The following is a 22346-nucleotide window of genomic DNA, read 5'->3' on the forward strand; positions in this document are numbered from 1 at the left end:
TAGTAGAGAGTGGACCACCTTCTCGAATCAGTGTCATAGAAGGTTTCTCTCCAGTTTATTGCTGTGCAGCTATTTGCTAAATAATGATCTCTTAGTCTAGACAAGCTTCTCTTTGTCCCAGCATTGAAGCATTTTGCTGTTCGTCAAACCACTTCTTCCAACTAAAGTACGTGGACCTGTGCTTAAATGAAGAGAAAGTATGGATTGATGAGTGTCCTTTGAGATATTCAATATAATTTTAATATTTATTAAACTATATATATTGTATATATATTAGTTACATTTTGATATAAATCCATGTTCATAGAATCTTTTAACAATTTTGTGTGGTTTCTTGCTTTGGCTTCAGTAGTGGGTTGTGACATGCCCTTCATAGTCTAACTCTAGTACTCTACTGTCGAGCAGTTGGGAGAAGGATAAGATTGAGACCTCACTCTTTAGACTTTCTTTGCCAGCCTTGGGATTGTTCTAAGTTGGAGGACAAGTTGCACAGCCTTTTTGGCTTTGGCTCTCAGTATGCTGGATTCTTATATTGCTTGTTCATGTGTGCTAGATCTCTGAACCTTAAAGTTTCTGATGATAGATTTGAAAATGTCTTTGTTCCCCAAATATTTTGCTAAGAGGCAGGTGAGATGCTTTTATGAGTAGTGCAGTTTTTGTATCACTTTGTGATGAGATCCCAAAAAATGAGGCCAATTTGGTTCTATATTTCAGTATTATTGGCAAGCCAACGGTGTTAATTTGCAAGAATACCTTTCTTTCTGGTTGACGAGGTGATCACTTGTCAGCTTATTTTGTGAGAAATTTACTGGTTCATTCAGAGCCAAGAAAGATTTTATGTCATTTGTATTTTTGTGACTGGATAGTCTTCAATACTGATTTTCTGATTCTCTTATTTTATTCTGTTTCAGACTGATCCAAAAGTAAAGTGCAACAAGAATGATGATGAGGACTTTCATATGCATGTGCGTGACCTGGATAAAAACTCTCCTTCCTGTGCAAAAAGAAAACTTTCCAGTTTCCTAGCTAAAGGCTCTGCCAAGGTAATTCAATCACATTACTATGAATTTTTCCAAGTAAAATAGTAATTGACTAGTACTTTGATTCTATTGATCTTTAATCATTAATCTTTCGTTTGACATGAGACTTACTCTCCTTTATTATTTGGCTGTCCTTGAAGTTCTAAGTTTATTGTCCTTCAAAGGTCTGTAAGATGCGCCACCCGTTGACCAAAAAGGTACTGTAAATGAGTGTTCGTTATAGCAACCTTGTGATTTTTGTGCTTTTTAATTTCACAAAATAAATAAGGCAATATTTGTTGAATTTATTAGAATAGACCTGTCTGATTGAGTCATTTCAACTTGTCCAGATCATTCCAGCATTTGCTGATGCAGGAGGATCTGAAATGGTAATGCTCCTAATGTCTTTTTTCTGAAATCTTATGCATATTTTGTGAGTTTGTGTTGGGAATTCATGTTGTGGGTGGGTGTTTTTGCTTATGTTTCTACATTAAATCTTTTAAATTTTTAGTTTATTCTGTCAACGGTTATTAAATTTTATATATTTCATGGGTTACGTGGTACAATATATATTATAATTTGTAATTGCGTTTCCCATCAATTTTTCAACCTTTGAAAAGTTTTAATTCAATGTTACACCTGTACATTTTATGTACTGTTCGTAAAATTTCCTGAGTGTTGAACCCTTATAAAAATATAATAAACTAAAGTAATTGGTTGTTGATTATAAGGTATAGCAATGAATTATTAGACAAACCTAAATTTGATAAGCTTGTCTAAATGTTTTAGGATTCACATTTAGCCTAGGAAACATTTGTTTCCTGCTCAATTGTAGGCACATTATTGTGATAATGTACATTATAGTGTTACAAAGATAAGTTATAAGTTGTATAGGTTGCATCTCAACAACTATCTGTATCTCTGGCTTAGGTTTGTTGGCAGAGCACGACAATGGCATACATCAAGTTTGGAATATGCACTGATGATAGCTGCAACATAAGATCCTATGATGGTATCTCCACAGTGTCACTAACAAAGTTGTTTTTGTGCAGATGCCCAAATTAAGTTGCTAAGATGTTAAGCTATCAGCCACAGATATTCCTGTTAAAAGGAATGTTTTAAGAGGCATTTTCAGTTGCCAGGGACAGATAGATTCCTAACTTTTTTGCTTGGGAAGTGAACTTTTGGCAAACTAGTGTTCAACCTCTTTACCTCACATTTGTACAAATACAGTACAAAAAGTTCTCAGTGTTTTGTTCTTTGTAGCTAGTGAGTTTTTGGGGAACTAGTGTTCAACCTCTTTGCCTCTCAATTATACAGATACAGAAAGTTTCCAGTATTTTCTTCTGTGTAGCAGACCTTATGCTACCTAAGAAGACTGCTACCAGCATTCTCAGGAAATGAAGATATATTTGCCGTCACCCCTGTCATTTTGATTTGCTGAAAGATCAACCTAGGTTGTGTTACTCTGGGTCTCAAGACGACTATAGTAGTTCCTACTTTTCTTGCTTAGTCTCACATTTTGAGGTAACCAAGGCTACTGTAATAGAGAGTGGGACCATCTTCTCTAATTGGTGTCTTAGAAGGTTTCTCTCCAGTTTATGCTATTTTGCAGCAGTTTACTAACTAATGACGTCCTAGGCTAGGCAAGCTTCTCTTTGTCCCAGAATTGAAGTGTTTTTCTCTTCAAACCACTCCTTCCAACTAAAGGGTGTGGACCCCTCTTTATGTCCATGTTCATAGAATCTTCTAACAATGTTGTGCTCTTGTTTGCTTTGGCTTCAGGAGTGGGATGCGACATGCCCTTCATAGTGTAACTCTAGTACTGTACTGTTGAGCTGGTGGGAGAGGCTTGAGATTGAGACCTCACCCTTGTGTCTTGCTTTGGTAGCCTTGGGATTGTTCTAAATTGGTTGACAAGTTGCACATCCTTTTTTGGTTTTTTGGCTGTCAGTATTCAGGATTCTTCTATTGCTTGTTCATGGATGCTAGATCTCGGAACCTTAAAGTTTCTGGTAATAGATATTAAATTTTATTGGTTTCCCAAATTATTTGTTGAGAGGCAGATGTGATGCTTCTATGAGTATTGCAATTTTTGTTTCACTTTATGATGAGATCCCAAAAAAATGAGGCCAGTTATGGTTCTCTATAAGAGTATCATTGGCAGACCAGTGGTGGTAGTTTGCGAGAATACCTTTCTTTCTGGTTTGAGGAGATGATCACGTGTCAGGTTATTTTGTGAGAAATTTACTAGTTCATTTAGAGCCAAGGAATATTTTAAGTCATTTGTATTTTTATGACTGGATAGTCTTGATTACAGATTTTCTGATTCTGTTATTTTATTGTTTCAGACTGGTCCAAAAGTAATAAACTGCTTTCTTCCTCCTCTAAGAAAGCTATGAAGGATATTGAAGATGGGCTCTCAGTGAAGAGAGAGCAGGGCAAAGCAATTTTGCCCAACCCCCCTCTTATACAATGAAAAGGAAATATATCACCCTTATGTTACAGGGGAAGCTCCCTCTCTGGGAGTTGCTACCTCCTCCCAAGGGGGTTTTCCAGCCTCATTGAATCTTCCTGTCATCCAGTCTTCGCTCCAGCTAAAGTCTTCTCTTCTGCAGAATTAGAACATCTTGAAGGTTTTCAAAGTTCTTAGTTTTTTGGATTGGACAATAGGAGCACTTGCTAAGAAGATAGAGGACTTTAAGGGTTTGGACAAACTTCATTGCAGATCTTTTCAGTGTTCTTTTGTGTGCTGACAAAGCTATTAGGGATGGCTCTTCAAAACTTGCAACTCTTTACGTATTCGAAGTTCTTAAGGAGAGAACTTTGGTGCTCCTTCACCACCAGAGGAGTCACGTCTACACGAGATCTGCCTTGTTGTTCTCTCCATTGGATTCTTCCCCCCCCTCATCACCCAGTCGATCTTGGAAGAGATAACTTCTTACATTCAGAATAAATCCACCCAAGATCTTCCACAATCGTCTAAATGTCTCAAGAGCTCCTCCTCTTTGTCTTTATCCCCAAGATGATCTCTCCGCTACAGCAGCATCCCTTTCATGGGAATAAGCCTAAATCGCAAGTTAGACCTTGCCCCAATCTCTGCTTTCCACTCAAGACTTTTAAGAAGAACTCCTCCTCCAAGCTTCCATCCAAGAAGAGAACCCAAAGTCCTTCGTGACCCAGTGGGAGCCTGACTTGACTTTTTCTGGGAGAAGTGGGAGCACAGGGGAGCAAACGATGGATCGTCAAGGTGTTGAAGGAGGACTACTGCATCCCGTTCTTAGAGAACCCTCTTTTAGTGTCCTCTCCCTTCACCTTGATGGCCTACTTAAGAGACTTGGAGAAACATTTGGCTCTTTCGAAGGAGGTATCCTCTCTTGCTTTAAAGAGAGCTGTAGAAGAAGTCGAGAACGTTCACTCCCAGGGCTTCTAGAATCGTTTGTTTGGAGTTCCCAAGGCGTCGGAGTTGGAGACCAATCCTGGACGTAAGCGCCCTCAATCTCTTCATCAAGAAGATGAAGTTCAAGATGGAGACGAACCAGTCAGTCATGGCCTCCATTCCCCTGGCCGATTGGATGATCACCCTAGATGTGCAAGATGCATGTTATCATATCCCGTCTATCCAATTTCCAGGGAAATTTTTTCAAAAGCAGCTGTGGAAGCTGTTGCAAAGTGCAGTTGACAATCTACTTGTAGTGTCTACCATTCAAAGTGGACAGTGTTTCATCGCTGGTGCAACAGACATTACATTTCATCTTCTGAGACACATTTAACCCAGATTGCAGACTTTCTTCTTTACCTGAGTACCTCTAGAAGTCTCCTCGTCCACCATCAAAGGATACCGAGCGATGCTCTCCTCAGTGTTTAAACACAGAGGTATTGGCCTTTCGTCCAACCAAGAGATTAATGACCTCATTAAGTCTTTCGACACTTCCAAGCAAAAGTGTGATTTAGTGTCTTGGAACTTGGATGTTGTCCTTGTGTGGCTTACGAGCCCCTCTTTCAAGCCACTCTGTTCCTCTTCCCTCAAGAACCTTACACAGAAGACCCTCTTTTTAGTAGCCATACGTGTTAGTGAGCTGCATGTGATCAACAAGACGGTAGGCTTCTCCCAAGGAGATGCAGTGTGCTCTTTCACCTTAGGCATCTTGGCCAAGAATGAGGAACCTAAGCCTTGGCCTCATTCTGTACATATTAAGAATTTAATGGATATTGTGGACCTGGATGAAGAAGAGAGGGTTGTTTGCCCAGTCAGAACCCTGAGATACTGTCTGTTTAGAACTGAGAAGAGCAGAGGACCTGCCAGCAACCTCTGGTGTTTTGTCAAGAATCCTTCTCATTCCCTTTCGTTCTTTATTAGAGACTGATCTCCAGAAGCGCATTCCCAGATTTAGGAGGACTTTTCCCTTTTTTAAATTTGAAGCTCATGAAGTTAGAGCATTGGCTACCTCTCTTGCCTTCAAGCACAATTTATCCTTCTTGTCTGTTGTTCAGTCAACCTTTTGGAGGTGCAGGTCCATCTTTGCACCTCATTATTTGAAAGAAGCGGAGACTGTTTTTGAAAATTGCTGGACCTTTAGCAGTAGCTGGCATTGTGTCGGGGGAAGAAGCATAGAAGAGATCCTGTCTTTCTTCTGTCTCTTAGCATTAATGTAGGGTGTAGAGTTTTTTGGGTAGCGTGCGGGTACTTTGTACCTGGAATACCCACCAGTTCTTTGGGTGGGCAGTGGTTTGTCGTGTCAGGACGGGTGACGGTGAATTCTGGTTGTTGATTTGTGGTACTGCGTCCAGGGCAAGGGCAACTTTTTTCCTGCAAATGTCTTGTCAGCGATCAGGCATATCCTCTGTTGCAAGACTTCCACTAATTTAGAGTTGACTCTTGGGTCCTCCCCGTGCCACTACAGGTTAAGATGAGCACCAACCAGAGGCAGTATTCTCCTGCTGTAGCTCTCTTACTGGATAAGAAGCGACAGTATTGTTTCAATGCTAGCCATTCTTTTCTAGTTTGAGTCGTTACTCCTTCAATATGTTTTGAATAGATCAGTCCATTCATCCCACCCCCTTTTCTTTGTGGGATTCAGCTAAGTAATTACAGTACTTGGTAAGTAACTTATATAAAAATTACATTTTTATAACAAAATTAAGTTTCATATATATACTTACCAAGCAGTTACTAAATCAGAGACCTACCTCCCTCCCATTTTTTCATGGACTGTGCAGCAATAAAATAGAATGATGCCGCTGGCAATTAGTTGCTCCTACACCCCCGTTGCAGTGGGCAGGACCTGTCACTCCCCCCTTTGCAACGGACTCGTCACCACAAATTTTGAACAAGGATGCCGAGCGAGCATAATTTTTAGCTGAATAATTATTTTGTATTTATATATAGAACTATTTTAAAAATTATTTTAACCCTTACTGGATGGGAATCATCATATGAGCATCTATAACAGGTTTGAGTGATGGATGGGGTAACTCATATGAGTATTAATATTACGCACCAGTCAGTTTAGATTAACCCTTAAACGCCAAGCATCTATTTACAAAAGTGTCTCCTGTATGCTGGCGGGGTTTGAGAGTTAGCGCCGAAGCGCAAAGAAAGTTTTTTAAAAAATCACAGCACACTTAGTTTTTAAGATTATAAGTTCATTTTTGGCTCCTTTTTTTGTCATTGCCTGAAGTTTAGTATGCACCCATCAGAAATGTAAAAAAATATCATTATCATATATAAATATTGGAATATATGACATTGCGAAAAAAAAATTCATATATAATTGTATACAAATTGCGCTGTGAGCAAAACGGTTAAAGCTAATAAGTTTTTTTTTTTTTTTTTTTTTTTTTTTGTTGTATTGTCCACTAAATTGCGATGAATTTGGTATGTAACAAATTGTAAAACGATCAAAGCAACACAGAGAAAATATTATCACAAAATGATGCATGAATTCGTCACGCGTAGACGTAAAAAAAAGTGTTTTTCAAAAATTCACCATAAATCGAAGTTTTGTGCTAGAGACTTCTCGCTTGTTGCAAAATGAAGGTAGGTTATTGAATATTACTAGAATGTAAGAGTTTTAGCTTACAGTTGCATTTTTCGACCATTTCTGTCGAGTGAAAGTTGACCGAAGGTTGAAATTTTGGCACTTACCTTGATTTATGTGAGAATATTTCAAAACTGATGAAAGCTACAGCCATGAGTTATCTTTTGTTGTATTCTACATGAAATTGCGCACATTTTCATATAAAAATTTATGTAAATGCGAATAGAAAACGGTGCAAAAATTATGACAAAGTGACTGAAGATTTTCTGAGATTTTTAGCAGAGTTAGCGAGCGCGTACGTAAGGAAAAAGTTTTTTTTTCAAAAATTCACCATAAATTGAAACATTGTGCTAGAGACTAACCGTTTGTTGCAAAATGAAGGTAGATGATTGAATATTACTGTATTGTAAGAGTTTTAGCTTACAGTTGCATTTTTCGACCATTTCGGTCGAGTCAAAGTTGACTGAAGGTTGAAATTTTGTCACTTACCGTGATTTATATGAAAATATTTCAAAACTGAAGAAAGCTACAACCTTGAGTTATTTTTTGTTGTATTTTACATGAAATTGCACACATTCTCCTACATAGAACTTGTGTAACGGCTAAAAGAAAATGGTGCAAAAATTATGACAAAGTGACCAAAGAATTTCTGAGATTTTCAGCAGAGTTAGTGCTCGCTGACATAAGGAAAAGTTTTTTTTTTTTTTTTTTTTTTTTTCCTCTGAAAAATTCACCATAAATCGAAATATTGTACTAGAGACTTCCCGTTTGTTGTAAAATGAAGGTAAATGATTGAATATCACTAGAATATAAGATTTTTTGCTTACCCCCAAAAAAAAAAAAAAAAAAAAAAAAATTATATATTTTTACGTTTTTCCTTGGTTTTAGTTTGAGATATTCTCTGTGAGACAGGTAGCAACGATTTAAGGTAATTTAGCCTTGTTATTCTGACTTCGTGGGTACAGGAAAACATAAAAAAAAAAAAAGGAGGAAACAGAGATTTTCATACTGAGGGAAATATTACGTAAAACACGTGGGCAAATTTAAAGGAGTGTATTTACATAAATGACATCAGTACGGGAAAGAGGAACTCGAGTAGATTTCTGATCCTGAAGGGGATTCCTACGGGATTGAATGAAAATTGAGGATTCCAGACACAGTCCGAGAAGCCTCCACGACATAGGGTCCCTCTGAAATGAGAGATATGCACATTATACGCCAGTAGTGGAAATAGACAAAGAATAATGAATTCGAGGCTGCAATGAGGGTGCCAAATGACTTCGAGGGAGTAATGAAGACTTAATATTGCCGATGCAAAAGGCGCACGGACAGTAGACAAGGGTTTCTTTGAGTAATGGCGCTCACTTCAAATAAATGTACAGGGACAAAGCGTGACTGAATGGTGGTTTTCCAAAGCACATTACCGTAAGACTGGTGTGTTTCCAACGTAGAAATTTGGTCCTTGGATGACTTGCGATTTCCGAGGGCGAGTTGTTCCATGTGTTAGGATGCAAGGGCACGGCGATGGGGTCTTCTCGAAGAAGGGTGACGCGTGGGAATTTCACGAAGGGCCGGGCGATTCTTGAGGGGCATCCGGCAGGTCAAGGTAAAGCGAGCACGTTGCTTGCCGTCGAAGGGCACGAGGAGAACGTATACTTGGAAAAGGGCCACGTGGTTAGCTAAGGACACTGCCAAGGGCATGTAGCTGGGTCCTTCTGCTCTTCCGGACTTCCACCCCGCGTGTGTGAGAGAGAGGTCTTGTGTTCTCTCCTTTTATCTCCTCCTATGGAGCTGGGGGCACTTCCAACATGTGGGGTTTTTTTGAATCATCTTCCAGCTGATGTCCTCAGGGGAATATGCCTGTAAGAAAACTGCCAGACAGAGATCACTTTGCCTTGAAGAAGGATCTGTTTGAAAAGGAGTGGCTTTTAATCTTTTAAACCCTTGTATTCTGACCGTGCTAAGTCGATAGACAGATGGTCTATCGATCGGGCGGCTGGCAGTAAATAAAACAACAACACAACCAACAACAAAAGGGGGGGAAGGCAACTTGCTAGCGAATTCTTGCTAATCATAATAATATATTATAAATATTACTGCTGTTCGCCCTCGATGTATTTAGGTGTAGGAATATTAGTCAGATTGACCTCGACAGAGAACATCTCTGTCCCGCAGGTAGTCCAGGCAATTCAAAATAACGATCACAGCCGAGACAGATGGCGCCCGTGCATAGGCTTGGTAGTTCAAAAAACAAAATATGCCTATGGCATTAGGGACCTAAACCTCAGAGAGGGTTTTTCACTGAATAACCTCTAGTAATGGTGGCCTTAAGCTATCTTTCCCTTTACTCTATGCATCCGGCGATGTCTTTGTCAAGGTCGGAGTGCCTGGGGCGGCGTGTAAAGAGGCCGCCTCACCTTGCAGGAACGCGAGCGAGGTCAGAGAGAGACAGGCCACGAACAAGGAAGTACGCCGCGTAGCGTGCCGGAACGGTCTTCTTTGTTCCTTTACTCGACTTTGCTCCTACGTCTATATTAATTAGTGAATTGGGAAGACTGCTAGTATCAAGACTCCTGAGGTCCGTTGTATGCGCAAATGACCCGACGTCAAGGTAAGTCCGATTCTTGTTCAAGCTTCGTCGTTTGACTAATAACTTTTCTGTATTTCCGTTTTCTTTGTTTCATTCTCCAGCCACCACTTACGGGATATGCTATTACGAAGTCTAGATTAAGCCAAATTATTATACTGTTAGCGTTAGCCGAATTGTCCCAGTAAGTCTCGGGGATTTAGGCAAGCAAGTCATTTTTAGTACTCTGGTATTCGTTATGCCTAGCGCTCATTGTTTGGGGAGAACCGTTCTGTTTTCTGTTGTATTTAGTACCATCTTAACAAGTAGAGATATTTTTCTGCGTCCGCAGTTGGTGACGTTTATCATAAAGTCTTTATTCCTTGAATATTCTTTGTTAAGGTTAATTACCCTTAACTGGCGACCTTTGATTAATTAACGTCTGTCTTTGAGGTTAACTCATGGCTTCAAGAGACAGGTTACGTGTATTCTTGGCATGCAGGGCCGTGAACTTTACGTAAATTAACCAATAACTGATCAGCCAAGACACCCACGTAACAATATGTATATATATGAAATTTTTTATCACACCGTGATTTATATACAATCTTGAAGCTACAAATGTTGCTTAATATCAAATTCACGCTACCTCAGGAATATCTCCGATGGAGAATTATCACCGAAGTGGAATTTATATATGTAATAAATGAATTGGTACTCGTCAGGACACCAACCCTTGACACGGGCCTATTCAGCGACTCCAGTAGACGTTACCACTACGCCATCAAGAGAGGTATAAGTCATTACTGAGTCTGCTGTACTGTTTTTTCCCGTCGTGAGCGGGGAAATTGTACTTAGCCTCAGCAATGACCCACCTCCGCCATGAAAGTTCGTTGGTACGTTTGGAACACGCAGCTCTTATTATGAAATTATATAAATTCCCCTTCGGTGATAAATGTCCATCGGAGATATTCCTGAGGTAGTGTGAATGTGATAAAAAATTTCATAATAAGAGCTGTGTGTTCCAAATGTACCAACGAACTATCATGGCGGAGGTGGGTCATTGCCGAGGCTAAGTACAATTTCCCCGCTCACGACGGGAAAAAACAGTACAGCAGACTCAGTAATGACTTATACCTCTCTTGATGGCGTAGTGGTAACGTCTACTGGAGCCGCTGAAGAGGCCCGCGTCAAGGGTTCGTGTCCCGATGGGTACTAATTCATTTATCACATATATAAATTCCCCTTCGGTGATAATTCTCCATCGGAGATATTCCTGAGGTAGCGTAAATTTGATATTAAGCGACATTTGTAGCTTCATGATTATGTATATATATATATATTATATATTTAATATGCACACACACATATATATATATATATATATATATATATATATATATATCAATTTGGTACAAATACATAAATAAAATTTGGTACAAATACATAAATAAAAGGAATTTTGAAATTTTTTTTTTTTTTTATAAAACAAAATAATACACAAAACACCAATAAATACAGATATATAAAAACTTGTAATAAATATAAAATCAGTGCAGAATACTCACTTGTAATCCTGACTCTTTGTTCTATTCTTGTTTTCTCTCTTCAATCCCTCCTTCATTGAAGTGTCTTGCATTTTTTTTCCTCTCGACATGACGAGGTACAGGTGGAGGAGGGAGATGCGCGCCCTCACTGCAGATGGGCTGCCCTTCTGCAGTCTGCTGCGCCCTCCAGTGTCCCTTGGGTAGGTGCACTCCAATATATGACCACAGTGTGGTATTTGCGGTCACACTCCCTGATCCTGCAAAGTGCTACCTTGCAGGTGCGACAGACGAACCAGGTGTCTTCTTCTGCCATTCATATGGCACACGCGGCACCATTTCTGCTTACGCCCTTCTAGGGTCTCCAGTGTGTGATCCCCTGCCTGCAGCCGACACACATTGGAATGTGAGGGAGGGCGGCAGCAGGGGCAGCATCATCAAGGGCGGCATCGGCAGGAGCAGGACAACCGAGGTTGGCCCTCCTGGCGACATCTGCCCCATCCTCTCGGGGCAGATCTGGAGCTCAGGGCAGGGGGCTGGTGTTAGAAGGCCACTCCTCAGGATTGAAGTTTATGAGGGCATTCCCGCCACCTCGAGAAACTGGATGTGGGACAACCTCCTGGTGTCTGAATTGTACCCACAGTAGAGGATGTAGGCATTCTGGAGTGCCTACTGAAGGAGGTATTTGAGGAGTTCTGTGTCCACCTCCTGGTTCTCCTGGCGAAGGGATAATACTAGATGAGTTGATCAGAGATCAACTCCTCCCACGTGCCTATTGTAGTGCCCGATGACATGAGGTGTTGGACGTGAAACTCCTCATACGTAACTCGTCCCTGCCGACGTGTCTTCTACCACTGAACGACCTCCTCTTGGATGGGCTCAAGACTGGTCATAATCATGGGCATGAGTCGGACCCCCTTCCAACAAATGACGAAGACATCTCCCTTCTGCCACCACTCTGTCTCTGCTCTTGCCAGTTGTTGTGGGTGGCTAGCAAACCTCTTGAGGACATTCAGGGTGCCACTGACGTGCACACCTGCTTCATACAGTTCCTGGGCCAGGGATACCGAGTTATAATAATTATCCATAAACAGGTGGTATCCCTGGTTACGGAAACGATCCACAAGACTCAAGACAGTGTCATGCAGCGTGGAGAAGACTCCGGAATATACAGAGAAGTCAACGACGTATCCAGTGTTGGATTCCGTAATAAAAAATAACTTCACACCATACTTCTTTGGCTTCTTGGGGTTGTACACTTTTATGCTTAGACATCCTTTGTATGGCATCATCCCCTCATCCAAAGAAAGGTTCTTGGAAGGAACCACGAGAAAGTGGCACTGTTCATGAATGTAGTCCAACACTGGGTGGACTAAGATGAGGCGTTCTGGGTTATTCCGGGGTATGGCCCTTCTGTTGAAGGCATTGAAATACCTGTCCAATGCCAGGAAACTATCACGGGGCATAATGCTGTGCACATTGGGCTTACTTAAAAAAAAATTCCGCCTCCAATATTGCCTGACGTCGGCAGCAGGCATCATTCCAAAAAAAAAATTTGGAGCCCCAAAAAATGCGCCATATCCATGAGGTTGCAGCCCGCCATCGATACGACGTCGTCTGCAGTTCCTCAGGGCAGTACCGAGCGTAATCCGCTGTCTCTGCAACGAGGTATTGCAGCAATTCCCGTGTAAGGAAGAGCGGAATGAACCCCAGGGCAGTGAGAGGCACAGGGATGGTCAGTCCACGTTACTGCTGTGAATGGGTACATGTTAGGTGGGGTGGTGTCCTCCAACCACCTCTCGTCACTTTCGGACGAACGTCCTTCACCTAGGCTGCTGCAACGTTGCGACCTTCTACAGGCACGTGCGCTGGCACACACACACACACACACACACACACACCCCCCAGCCCATCTCCCTCACTTTCACCATCACTTTCTGTCTCGTCCCCACCAGCCACAATCGGTGCCGCCGCCTCCTCAGACTCTCCCTCATAAGCACTGAAACCACTGAACTCAAGTTCACTTTCATGCTCTGGCTCTTGTACGGACATTGGGGGAAATATTCGTCATCACTGACATCGGACATGATGTCCTCGTCACTTGATGACCAACTGCCATCGAAATGAGGACTTTCCACCTGCTCTCAATCGAGCTCCAACAAATATTCATCAATGTCCTTTTGTTGGAGGCCTCCCAAATGTTTACGAATGCCTCTCAGGACACCCCGATATTTCCTAGCGGTCGTAAAAGGCACAGGGTACGGCTGTTGGTGCCCACGGTCACTTTCAGCCACACGTGGCCATACAACATGGCGATCATAAGATGGATCACCTTGGGTGCTTGGTCCCTCTCCAGCATCCAAGTCTAAAACGCGTCTGACACACTCACTACAGACGGGCAATACGCGCCTTTCAGAGTCCTGATGACGTTGGGACATCTCTGCGTACGTCCTATTGTGTCACAAACACGCTAACACTTGCACAAGTTCGGCAAAACATGATTGAGTCAAGAAATGGCTCTCTGACGATGCATTGCTGATGCTTTCTAGTGGGAGAAGAAAGAAATTCGTGCATGCTCGGCTGTGTCACGCTTGTAAATAAAACAACATCCTGATCCGTGAACTCCCAGCATCCCTCAAGGCGCGTGATTTAAAAATGTTAGCAAACTAGGCCTATAAGTATTTTTCCACGAATATTTAAAAATCTTTTTCTAGTCGACGTATTTTATGTCTACTCGGCACCCGACAGACAATTTTTGTTGATGTAAAATACGTCCAGTTGGCGTTGAAGGGTTAATGTAGCAGGAAAGATGTTCATAGAACTTCAGTGGTCAGTAAATGACTTACAGCAACTATAATAGCTCAGATAGGAGAGAGACTGATCAGTATGCCTTGAGATTTCAGAGGGTAATGTACTGCCTCCCTGCAGTTCCAGGATGTCCTTTTATTTATTTGCCCCTAAATATACCACAGGAAAGGTTAGAAAAAGATGTATACTTCACAGAAAGTTACTGCATATCCCTGTCTTAGTAAATCTTGTAAATATTTTACGACAAATATACTCAGAATTTGTTACTGATTTTAGTTCTTATCTGTTATGATATTTTGCGAGCTCTAATTATTATTTTACAAATTAAAATAAAATATATAATTAGCAAAAACATGCATATTTTGGAAAAATTAACATATTTTCACGAATGTCTTGTAAAAGAGGCCCCACACAATTTTCACGAATGTCTTGTAAAAGAGGCCCCACACAGGGTTGTAAATAGTCACTTTCAACTTCCCGTAGAAGGTAGGGAAAAGTTGTTAGATATTTTATTTTGTACACCATTTGCATTTGCATATCTTCCTCTTCACACTGATATGTTCTTTCCTTAAATTGGCCAACCTTAAAGTTTGCCCTGTCTGGGGGTGTACATGGTATATATTTAGCCTGTCCCTTATGGTTAATGGTATCTAAATGAAAAATAGGTACTTGGGGAGTTGTTTTTCACATCATAAATATTTCTAGATACAGTAGTAAATGAATACTGTTTATGTTGTAAAAAATAAAAAATCTTGTCTTTCCAATTACAGTATTTAATTTAGGTAAACAATTACAGTACAAGTCCAATAGTCTGGACCAACAAGTGCTCCTTAATGTCCTTCCTGTAAAGTAGGTTTCATCTTAAATTGTTGACTATGAAGTGAATAACAAGTTAAGACTCCATAATGACTAACAAAGTCAGAGCGCATGCATATTATATACAGTAATGACACTATTGTACTTGTATGACTGGATTTTCTTGAAGACAGATTCTCATTTCATTCTGTTTCAGGCTGCTCCCAAAGCAATCAACTTCAACATGAGTGATGATGATATACTTATGGACAAACCATCAGTGAAGGTAAGTCTCTCTCTCTCTCTCTCTCTCTCTCTCTCTCTCTCTCTCTCTCTCTCTCTCTCTCTCTCAAGTTGTACAATGTAATCTTTGATCACATATCACAATGAATTTTACCATGTAAAATAGATTTTTCACCAAACCTTAAATTGTTGATTTTGAAGTGAATAATAAGTCTAGACTCTGTAAGGACAGGATTGAATGACATACTGGCTGGGTGTTGACTGGTTTATTGGTAGTTCCTTACTGAATGAATATACAGAATCTTCGAAGATGTTATTGGCCTGTGCGAGCTGCAAAGTAGCATCTACACAGCTCTGAGGTAATGTTTCGGACATCTGTGTTTGTCGACAGACAAACAGATGGCGATTGTGAGAGACATAATAAACGTACAGTGATGAAACATATATCAATGGAAAGGCCAGGAAATGCTACATATGGCCAATTCCATGAGATTTGAGACAGATTAATGAACACATTGCAGTAGATATGTGAAATGGCGAGACATTTGGCGTCTTCACAAACAGAAACATACATACAGTTTGATACAGAAGATTCGTTGGAACATTATGAGTACATGATTAGAATGCTTGCTTGGAAATGCAAGTAGTGGTGATTGTACATATGTCAAGACAACAATGGTTAGGGAGAAACAGACGGAAATATTGTATGGTAGAAGTTCCGTTCCTTGAGATAAAACGGGGTGCTCTTGTTCCCTCTTTGTCAGATTTCCCTCTGAAGATATGAAGCACGAACGCGCTCACGTGTGCTTGAAAGAGACCGCCATCGGTATGATGGATGGGACTCTTGCAACTCCAAAACAACTAACATAGATCAGAGCACATGCATATTAATATGTACAGTAATTACAGTATTGTACTTGTATGACTGGATTTTCTTGAAGACAGATTCTCATTTGATTCTGTTTCAGGCTGCTCACAAAGCAATCAACTTCAACATAAATGACGATGAGGATATTTGTGTGGATGACCCATTAGTGAAGGTAAGTCTCTCTCTCTCTCTCTCTCTCTCTCTCTCTCTCTCTCTCTCTCTCTCTCTCTCTCTCTCAAGTCTTTTAGAATGTAACCTTTGATGACTCTCTTTAAAATCTTCTGGAATATAGCCTTTGATCACAAATTACAATGAATTTTACCATGTAATATAGTTTTTTCGCTAAACCTTAAATTGTTGATTTTGAAGTGAATAATAAGTCAGACTCCATAACAACTAACATAGATCAGAGCACATGCATATTATTATATACAATAATTACAGTATTGTACTTGTATGGCTGGGTTATCTTGAAGAGAGGTTTTCATTTGATTCTGTTTCAGGCTGCTCACAAAGCAATCAACTTCAACATGAGTGATGATGAGGATCTTTGTGTGGATGAACCATCAGTGAAGGTAAGTCTCTCTCTCTCTCTCTCTCTCTCTCTCTCTCTCTCTCTCTCTCTCTCTCTCTCTCTCTCTCTCTCTCTCTCTCTCTCTCTCTCTGATCAGATATTACAATGAATTTTACCATGTAAAATAGTTTTTTCACAAATCTTCAATTGTTGACTATGAAGTGAATAACATGTCAAGACTCCATAACAACTAACATAGATCAGAGCACATTTATATTATTACATACAGCAATTACAGTATTGTACTTGTATGACTGGATTATCTTGAAGACAGATTTTCATTTGATTCTGTTTCAGGCTGCTCACAAAGCAATCAACTTCAACATGAGTTATGAAAAGGATCTCGTTGTGAATAGACCATCAGTGAAGGTAAGTCTCTCTCTCTCTCTCTCTCTCTCTCTCTCTCTCTCTCTCTCTCTCTCTCATCACAATGAATTTTACCATGTAAAATAGTTTTTTCACTTACCGTCAATTGTTGACTATGAAGTGAATAACAAGTCAAGACTCCATAACAACTAACATAGATCAGAGCACATACATATTATTATATACAATAATTACATTATTTTACTTTTATAACTGGATTATCTTGAAGACAGATTTTCATTTGATTCTGTTTCAGGCTGCTCACAAAGCAATCAAATTCAACATGAGTGATGAAGAGGATCTTTCTGTGGATGAACCATCAGTGAAGGTAAGTCTCTCTCTCTCTCTCTTAACCTGCGCTCAGATATTACAGGTTGGCCATCACTAATCCGGCACCATTGGGACCTAGAGGGTGCCGGATTAGCCATTTATTAGGCTAGAATACACGGACAGTAGTAAGCACCTCATCCTAGAATTAAAATATCCCATAAATCAGTACAAGTTGGTTAATGAAGAAAAGACAATTATCAAATACAGGTAGTGCTTGAGTTACGATAGTTCGACTTACGATATTTGGAGTTTACGATGGGGTTAGGAATTAATACCGATACAAAAATATTTAGGAAATATTTTTAGATTTCTCGCATGCAGCGAGAAAGGCCAACTTCTTTTCCTCCATCTCTTTATTCCATCTGCTAGTGAAAAAGGCAAAAGAGAACGATAAAATTATTGTTAGTAACGTTATACAGTGGAACCTCGGTTCTCGACGCTAATCTATTCTAGAAGGAGTGTCGAGATTCGATTTTGTTGAATTCCGAATTAATTTCGACCATAAGAAATAACTGAAAATGGATTAATCCGTTCCTGACCACCAGTCACTACTCCAACCATGTCTTTTTATACAAAACACTACACACATTACAATTAAATAAGTTCAGAGTTGAATAACTTACCTTATTAGAAGTCTTATTACAGTTTTAAATGCATACTGGATAAAAAAAATTGGCCTACCAGTGGTAGACCGAGCGCCACAGTCTAGGCTAGGCAGCCTATAAGCACTGCAGAATGTACTGTAACGGGTACGCACAAAAACTGTTGTTAATGATGAATACAATGAAAAACAAGCCTGATCATTACATTAAATTAATAATACAATATTAAAAATAAGCCGAATGTACTGTAGAGTCTGTTATAAAAATTAAGAAAAACGTCCTAAGTTATGTCGGCATCCGGCGGCCTGTGGCAAGCGCGGATGTAAACAAACCAGAGCGCCGTCCTGGTGGCGTATCGCGGTACTAATTACATAAACATTGTGTACGTTCAGTATTGTATTAATTTATGGTAAATTCCATTCAGAGTCTACTGTAATGTATAGTCACTGTAAAACATCTTTCAATAAATGTTATGATACCCTAACAGTATTTTTCAATAAAATATCCTTGTAAGCAGAATCCCCGAGTTAACCTTAGGCTAACCCCTTCTTTACCGAGAACCTTACGGCATTCACTAACGCACAGCACACGTAAACATTGCATTCGCTACAGAAATGCACAAGTGCGCCTCTAAGAAAAAAAAAAATCGAGCATGAGACTATTCCTTGTAAGCAGAATCTCTGAGTTAACCTCAGGCTAAGCTCTTCTTTACCGAGAACCTTATGGCATTCACTAACGAACAGCACACGTAAACATTGCATTCGCTACAGAAATGCACAAGTGCGCCTCTGTCTAAAAAAAAAAAAAAAATCAAGCAATAGACTATTCCTTGTAAGCAGAATCTCCGAGTTAACCTTAGGCTAAGCTCTTCTTTACCGAGAACCTTACGGCATTCACTAACGAGCAGCACACGTAAACATTGCATTCGCTACAGAAATGCACAAGTGCGCCTCTGTCAAAAAAAAAAAAAAAAAAAAATCGAGCATGAGACTGTTCCTTGTAAGCAGAATCTCTTGAGTTATCCTCAGGCTAAGCTCTTCTTTACCGAGAACCTTAAGGCATTCACTAATGAACAACACACGTGAACATTGCATTTGCTACAGAAATGCAAACGTGTGCCTATCTATAAAAAAAAAAAAAAAAAAACGTACGAGACTGTAGCCTATGTACGTACAGTACTGCAGTTACACTTGTTTCCAAATTAGTGTATGTACTTAATACTGTACCGTACTGTACTAAATTTTCGTCATCAATTATTGTTACATATGTACAGTATGTATTGTAATATCCAAATGTCTGAATGTACTGTATGTACAGTAGACAGCCAGCAATGTTTTGCTTCATCGTACACCTGGCAGCAGTGGACAACCTCCGATGCTTTGTTTTTCTCTATGTTATGTACACCATTCAAACTGAAATCTTAAAGAGGCATACCACCTCCGTGTACCCGACACGTATTATGCAAAATTAAACGGGTAAAAAAATAGAGTTTTGAGGGAGAGAGGAAGTTACTGTACAGTAACCCTACATAGACAACACAAAATCTTAAGAGGCCTACCACCTCTGTGTACCCGTTACTATGCAATATTAAGTGGGAGTTTTGAGGGAGAGAGGAAGTAAACCTTAAGAGGCCTACCGCCGTCGTGTACCCGTTACTATGCAATGTTAAAGGGATAAACAAGAAAACCAGAAATTAACTCGTTTTTCAATTTATTATTGCACTGTATGTACTTAATGATTACTAAAACTAGTTTACAAAAGGAATCCTTAATACTAGCACAAACATATAAAACTTAATACTACTGTATACTTAACACTACTTAATACTGTACGTACGTTGCTACTAACTATGGACTGTACACCTTACACCTAAATTGAAGTGTACACGTTCTAATGCTACACCTAAATTGAAATTACACTATTTACTCTACACGTTCTACTGCTACACTTAAATATACTGTACACTCTGTTACACAGCTGCTCCTCTCCAGGACTTGCACGCAACGAGGTGTAAACCTGTGGAATAAACACAAAATCAAATGTAGAAATGGTTTGAGCTGTAGGCTAATCTACAAAAAAAATCCTTAATCTTACTGTACAAGCATTTCCAGGTCACTTATAATCACATTAAAAACTTTTTCACAACCAGTAGGCTATTGTACAGCTTTATCCATACCTTGACGTTGATGAATATGTACAGGTGCCCCTCACACAAGCACTGAACTCCTCCAGGACTTTCATTCAACGAAGTGTAAACCTGTGGAATAAACACAAAATCAAATGTAGAAATGGTTTGAGGTGTAGGCTAATCTACAAAAGAATCCTTAATCTTACTGTACAAACATTTCCAGGTCACTTATAATCACATTAAAAACTTTTTCACAACCAGTAGGCTATTGTACAGCTTTATCCATACCTTGACGTTGATGAATAAGAACAGTTGCCCCCCACACAAGCACTGAACTCCTCCAGGAACTTCACTCAATGAGGTGTATACTGTACAGTAATCTGTGGATTAAACACAAAATAAAATGTAGAAACATCATTTACTGTTATGAGCTGTAATAATACACAAAATCCTTAATCTTACAAACATCTTTAGGTCATTTATAAACATTAAAAAGTTTTTAACAACTAATATGGCATGGCCCATACCTTGACACTCATGAACAGCTCAGACTCAACGGCTCTGGGAGATTCATTCAATGGGGTGCAGTACTGTACAGTAACCTGTGGATTAAACACGAAATGAAATTTACTGTTAGTAACTCAATGTGTACTGTATTTATGGCACCTTTCATTGCTTTAACTTGCATGAATAAATATTCACTGTACTGTATCTCTAGGTCATTTATAAACACTAAAAAAAAAGTTTTTAACCACGACAGTAGGGCCCATACCTTGGCATTGATGAGGATCTGGATCTGTGGAGATGGATGTGGAGAGGAGGTATGGAGAGAGCATCACTGGTTGGAAGGGGAATCTCCTTCCATACAGTCTGATTGCTGCGCTTCAGGAGATTCTTCTTTCCTCTGTTTTTTGGCACTGGGACCGGGCTGGCTTTCTTCTTTAGAAAAAAACCTGTACAGGGTCGTCTGCTGTTGACGTTTCTTCAGGTGTTTCCTGTACACATTGACTAAGTTGTTGTCAACATAGTCAATAGCCCGGTGCACTACAGCCTTGTCATGGTGATGCTTCTCAAAGAATTCCTGGAATTTCTCCCAGTGCATCAGCATCTCCTTTATTTCTTTAGTGCCTGTAGTAGGCACCTCCTTGCTCTCCTCCTCTCCAGACACCTCCTCAGCCAAAATCTTCTGCTGCTCCTTGTGAAGTTCCTGGAGTTCCTCTGTTGTCAGCTCCGTGTTGTGTTCTGCCACCAGCTCCTCTACATCATCAGAACTCACCTCCAAGCCCATGGACTTGGCCACAGAAACAATTTCCTCAACATCAGCGTCAGGCAGAGGAAGGGGTTCAGCTTCAGGGTCATCTCCAAGCTGACTTGGGGCATCAAAACCCTCGAAGTCCCTAAGAGGAGCCCCATCAGGCCAAAGGTTTCTCCAGCCTGCTGTAAGGGTCCTCTTAGAAACATCAGCCCATGCTTTATTTATCAGCCTAACACAACTAAGGATGTGGAAATGTTCCTTCCAGAATTCAGTAAGTGTTAGGCTCGTTTCATTGGTCACTTCAAAACACCTTTGGAAGAGTGCCTTGGTGTACAACTTTTTGAAGTTTGCAATGATCTGCTGGTCCATGGGCTGGAGTAGTGAGGTAGTTCTGGGTGGCAAAAACTTGACCTTAAGCAAGCTAAACTCGTCAGCCAGCTCATATTCCATGTCAGGGGGGGTGGGCAGGGGCATTGTCCATGACGAGGAGCGCTTTCAGTGGCAAACCTTTCTCTTCGAGGTATTCCTTGATAGTGGGGGCACACACTTCAGAAACCCACTCACGAAAGGTTTGCCTTGTTACCCAGGCCTTAGCATTTGACTTCCACATTACGTTCAATTTATTTTTAAGAACTTTGTTTCTTAAAAACTCTGGGGGTTTCTGAGTGATATACTAGCAGAGGCTTGATTTTAAGGTCCCCACTAGCGTTCGCACACAACAGTAAAGTTAACCTATCCTTCATGGGTTTATGGCAAGGCAATTTCTTCTCCTCTTTTGTTATGTAGGTCCTCTTTGGCATTTTCTTCCAAAAGAGGCCTGTCTCCTCACAATTAAACACTTGGTTTGACACGTAACCATTCTCATCCACGTACTGCTGGAATTCAGTCACGTACTTTTCTGCAGCTTTCTTATCAGCACTCGTTGCCTCTCCATGCCTAACAACACTGTGGATGCCGCTTCTTTTCTTAAACCTATCAAACTATCCACGACTGGCCATAAACTCATGATCGGTACTCGAACCTGCTGTACTTTCATCAAGTCAACATGCAAACTTTTGGCCTTCGCACAAATCGTGGCCTCAGATACGCTATCCCCCGCAAGCTGTTTTTCATTAACCCAAACTAATAATGGTTTCTCAATTTCCTCTATTACGGGGGCCCTCTGCTTCGTCAAACTCGTAACCCCCTTCGCAACACTAGCACTTTT

General features: G+C 40.3%; 2 protein-coding genes across 2 annotated transcripts in view; both read left to right on the top strand.

Annotated features, from left to right (window-relative positions):
- The window catches only part of LOC136844153 (uro-adherence factor A-like), a 137946-nt gene extending 121379 nt beyond the window's left edge, over window positions 1-16567 (top strand). Inside the window, exons 19-22 of the mRNA XM_067113166.1 lie at window positions 912-1043; window positions 14991-15059; window positions 15985-16056; window positions 16388-16567. Of these exons, the coding sequence (XP_066969267.1) occupies window positions 912-1043; window positions 14991-15059; window positions 15985-16056; window positions 16388-16567 (453 nt within the window). The remainder of the gene's footprint in view (window positions 1-911; window positions 1044-14990; window positions 15060-15984; window positions 16057-16387) is intronic.
- Window positions 16568-16759: 192 nt separating this feature from the next.
- Window positions 16760-22346, top strand: part of LOC136844154 (uncharacterized) — a 66678-nt gene continuing 61091 nt past the window's right edge. Inside the window, exons 1-2 of the mRNA XM_067113168.1 lie at window positions 16760-16827; window positions 17081-17152. Coding sequence (XP_066969269.1) covers window positions 16783-16827; window positions 17081-17152 — 117 coding nt within the window. The 5' untranslated portion in view covers window positions 16760-16782. The remainder of the gene's footprint in view (window positions 16828-17080; window positions 17153-22346) is intronic.

The sequence above is a fragment of the Macrobrachium rosenbergii genome, chromosome 12 (assembly GCF_040412425.1).
Source record: "Macrobrachium rosenbergii isolate ZJJX-2024 chromosome 12, ASM4041242v1, whole genome shotgun sequence".
Lineage (NCBI taxonomy): Eukaryota > Metazoa > Arthropoda > Malacostraca > Decapoda > Palaemonidae > Macrobrachium > Macrobrachium rosenbergii.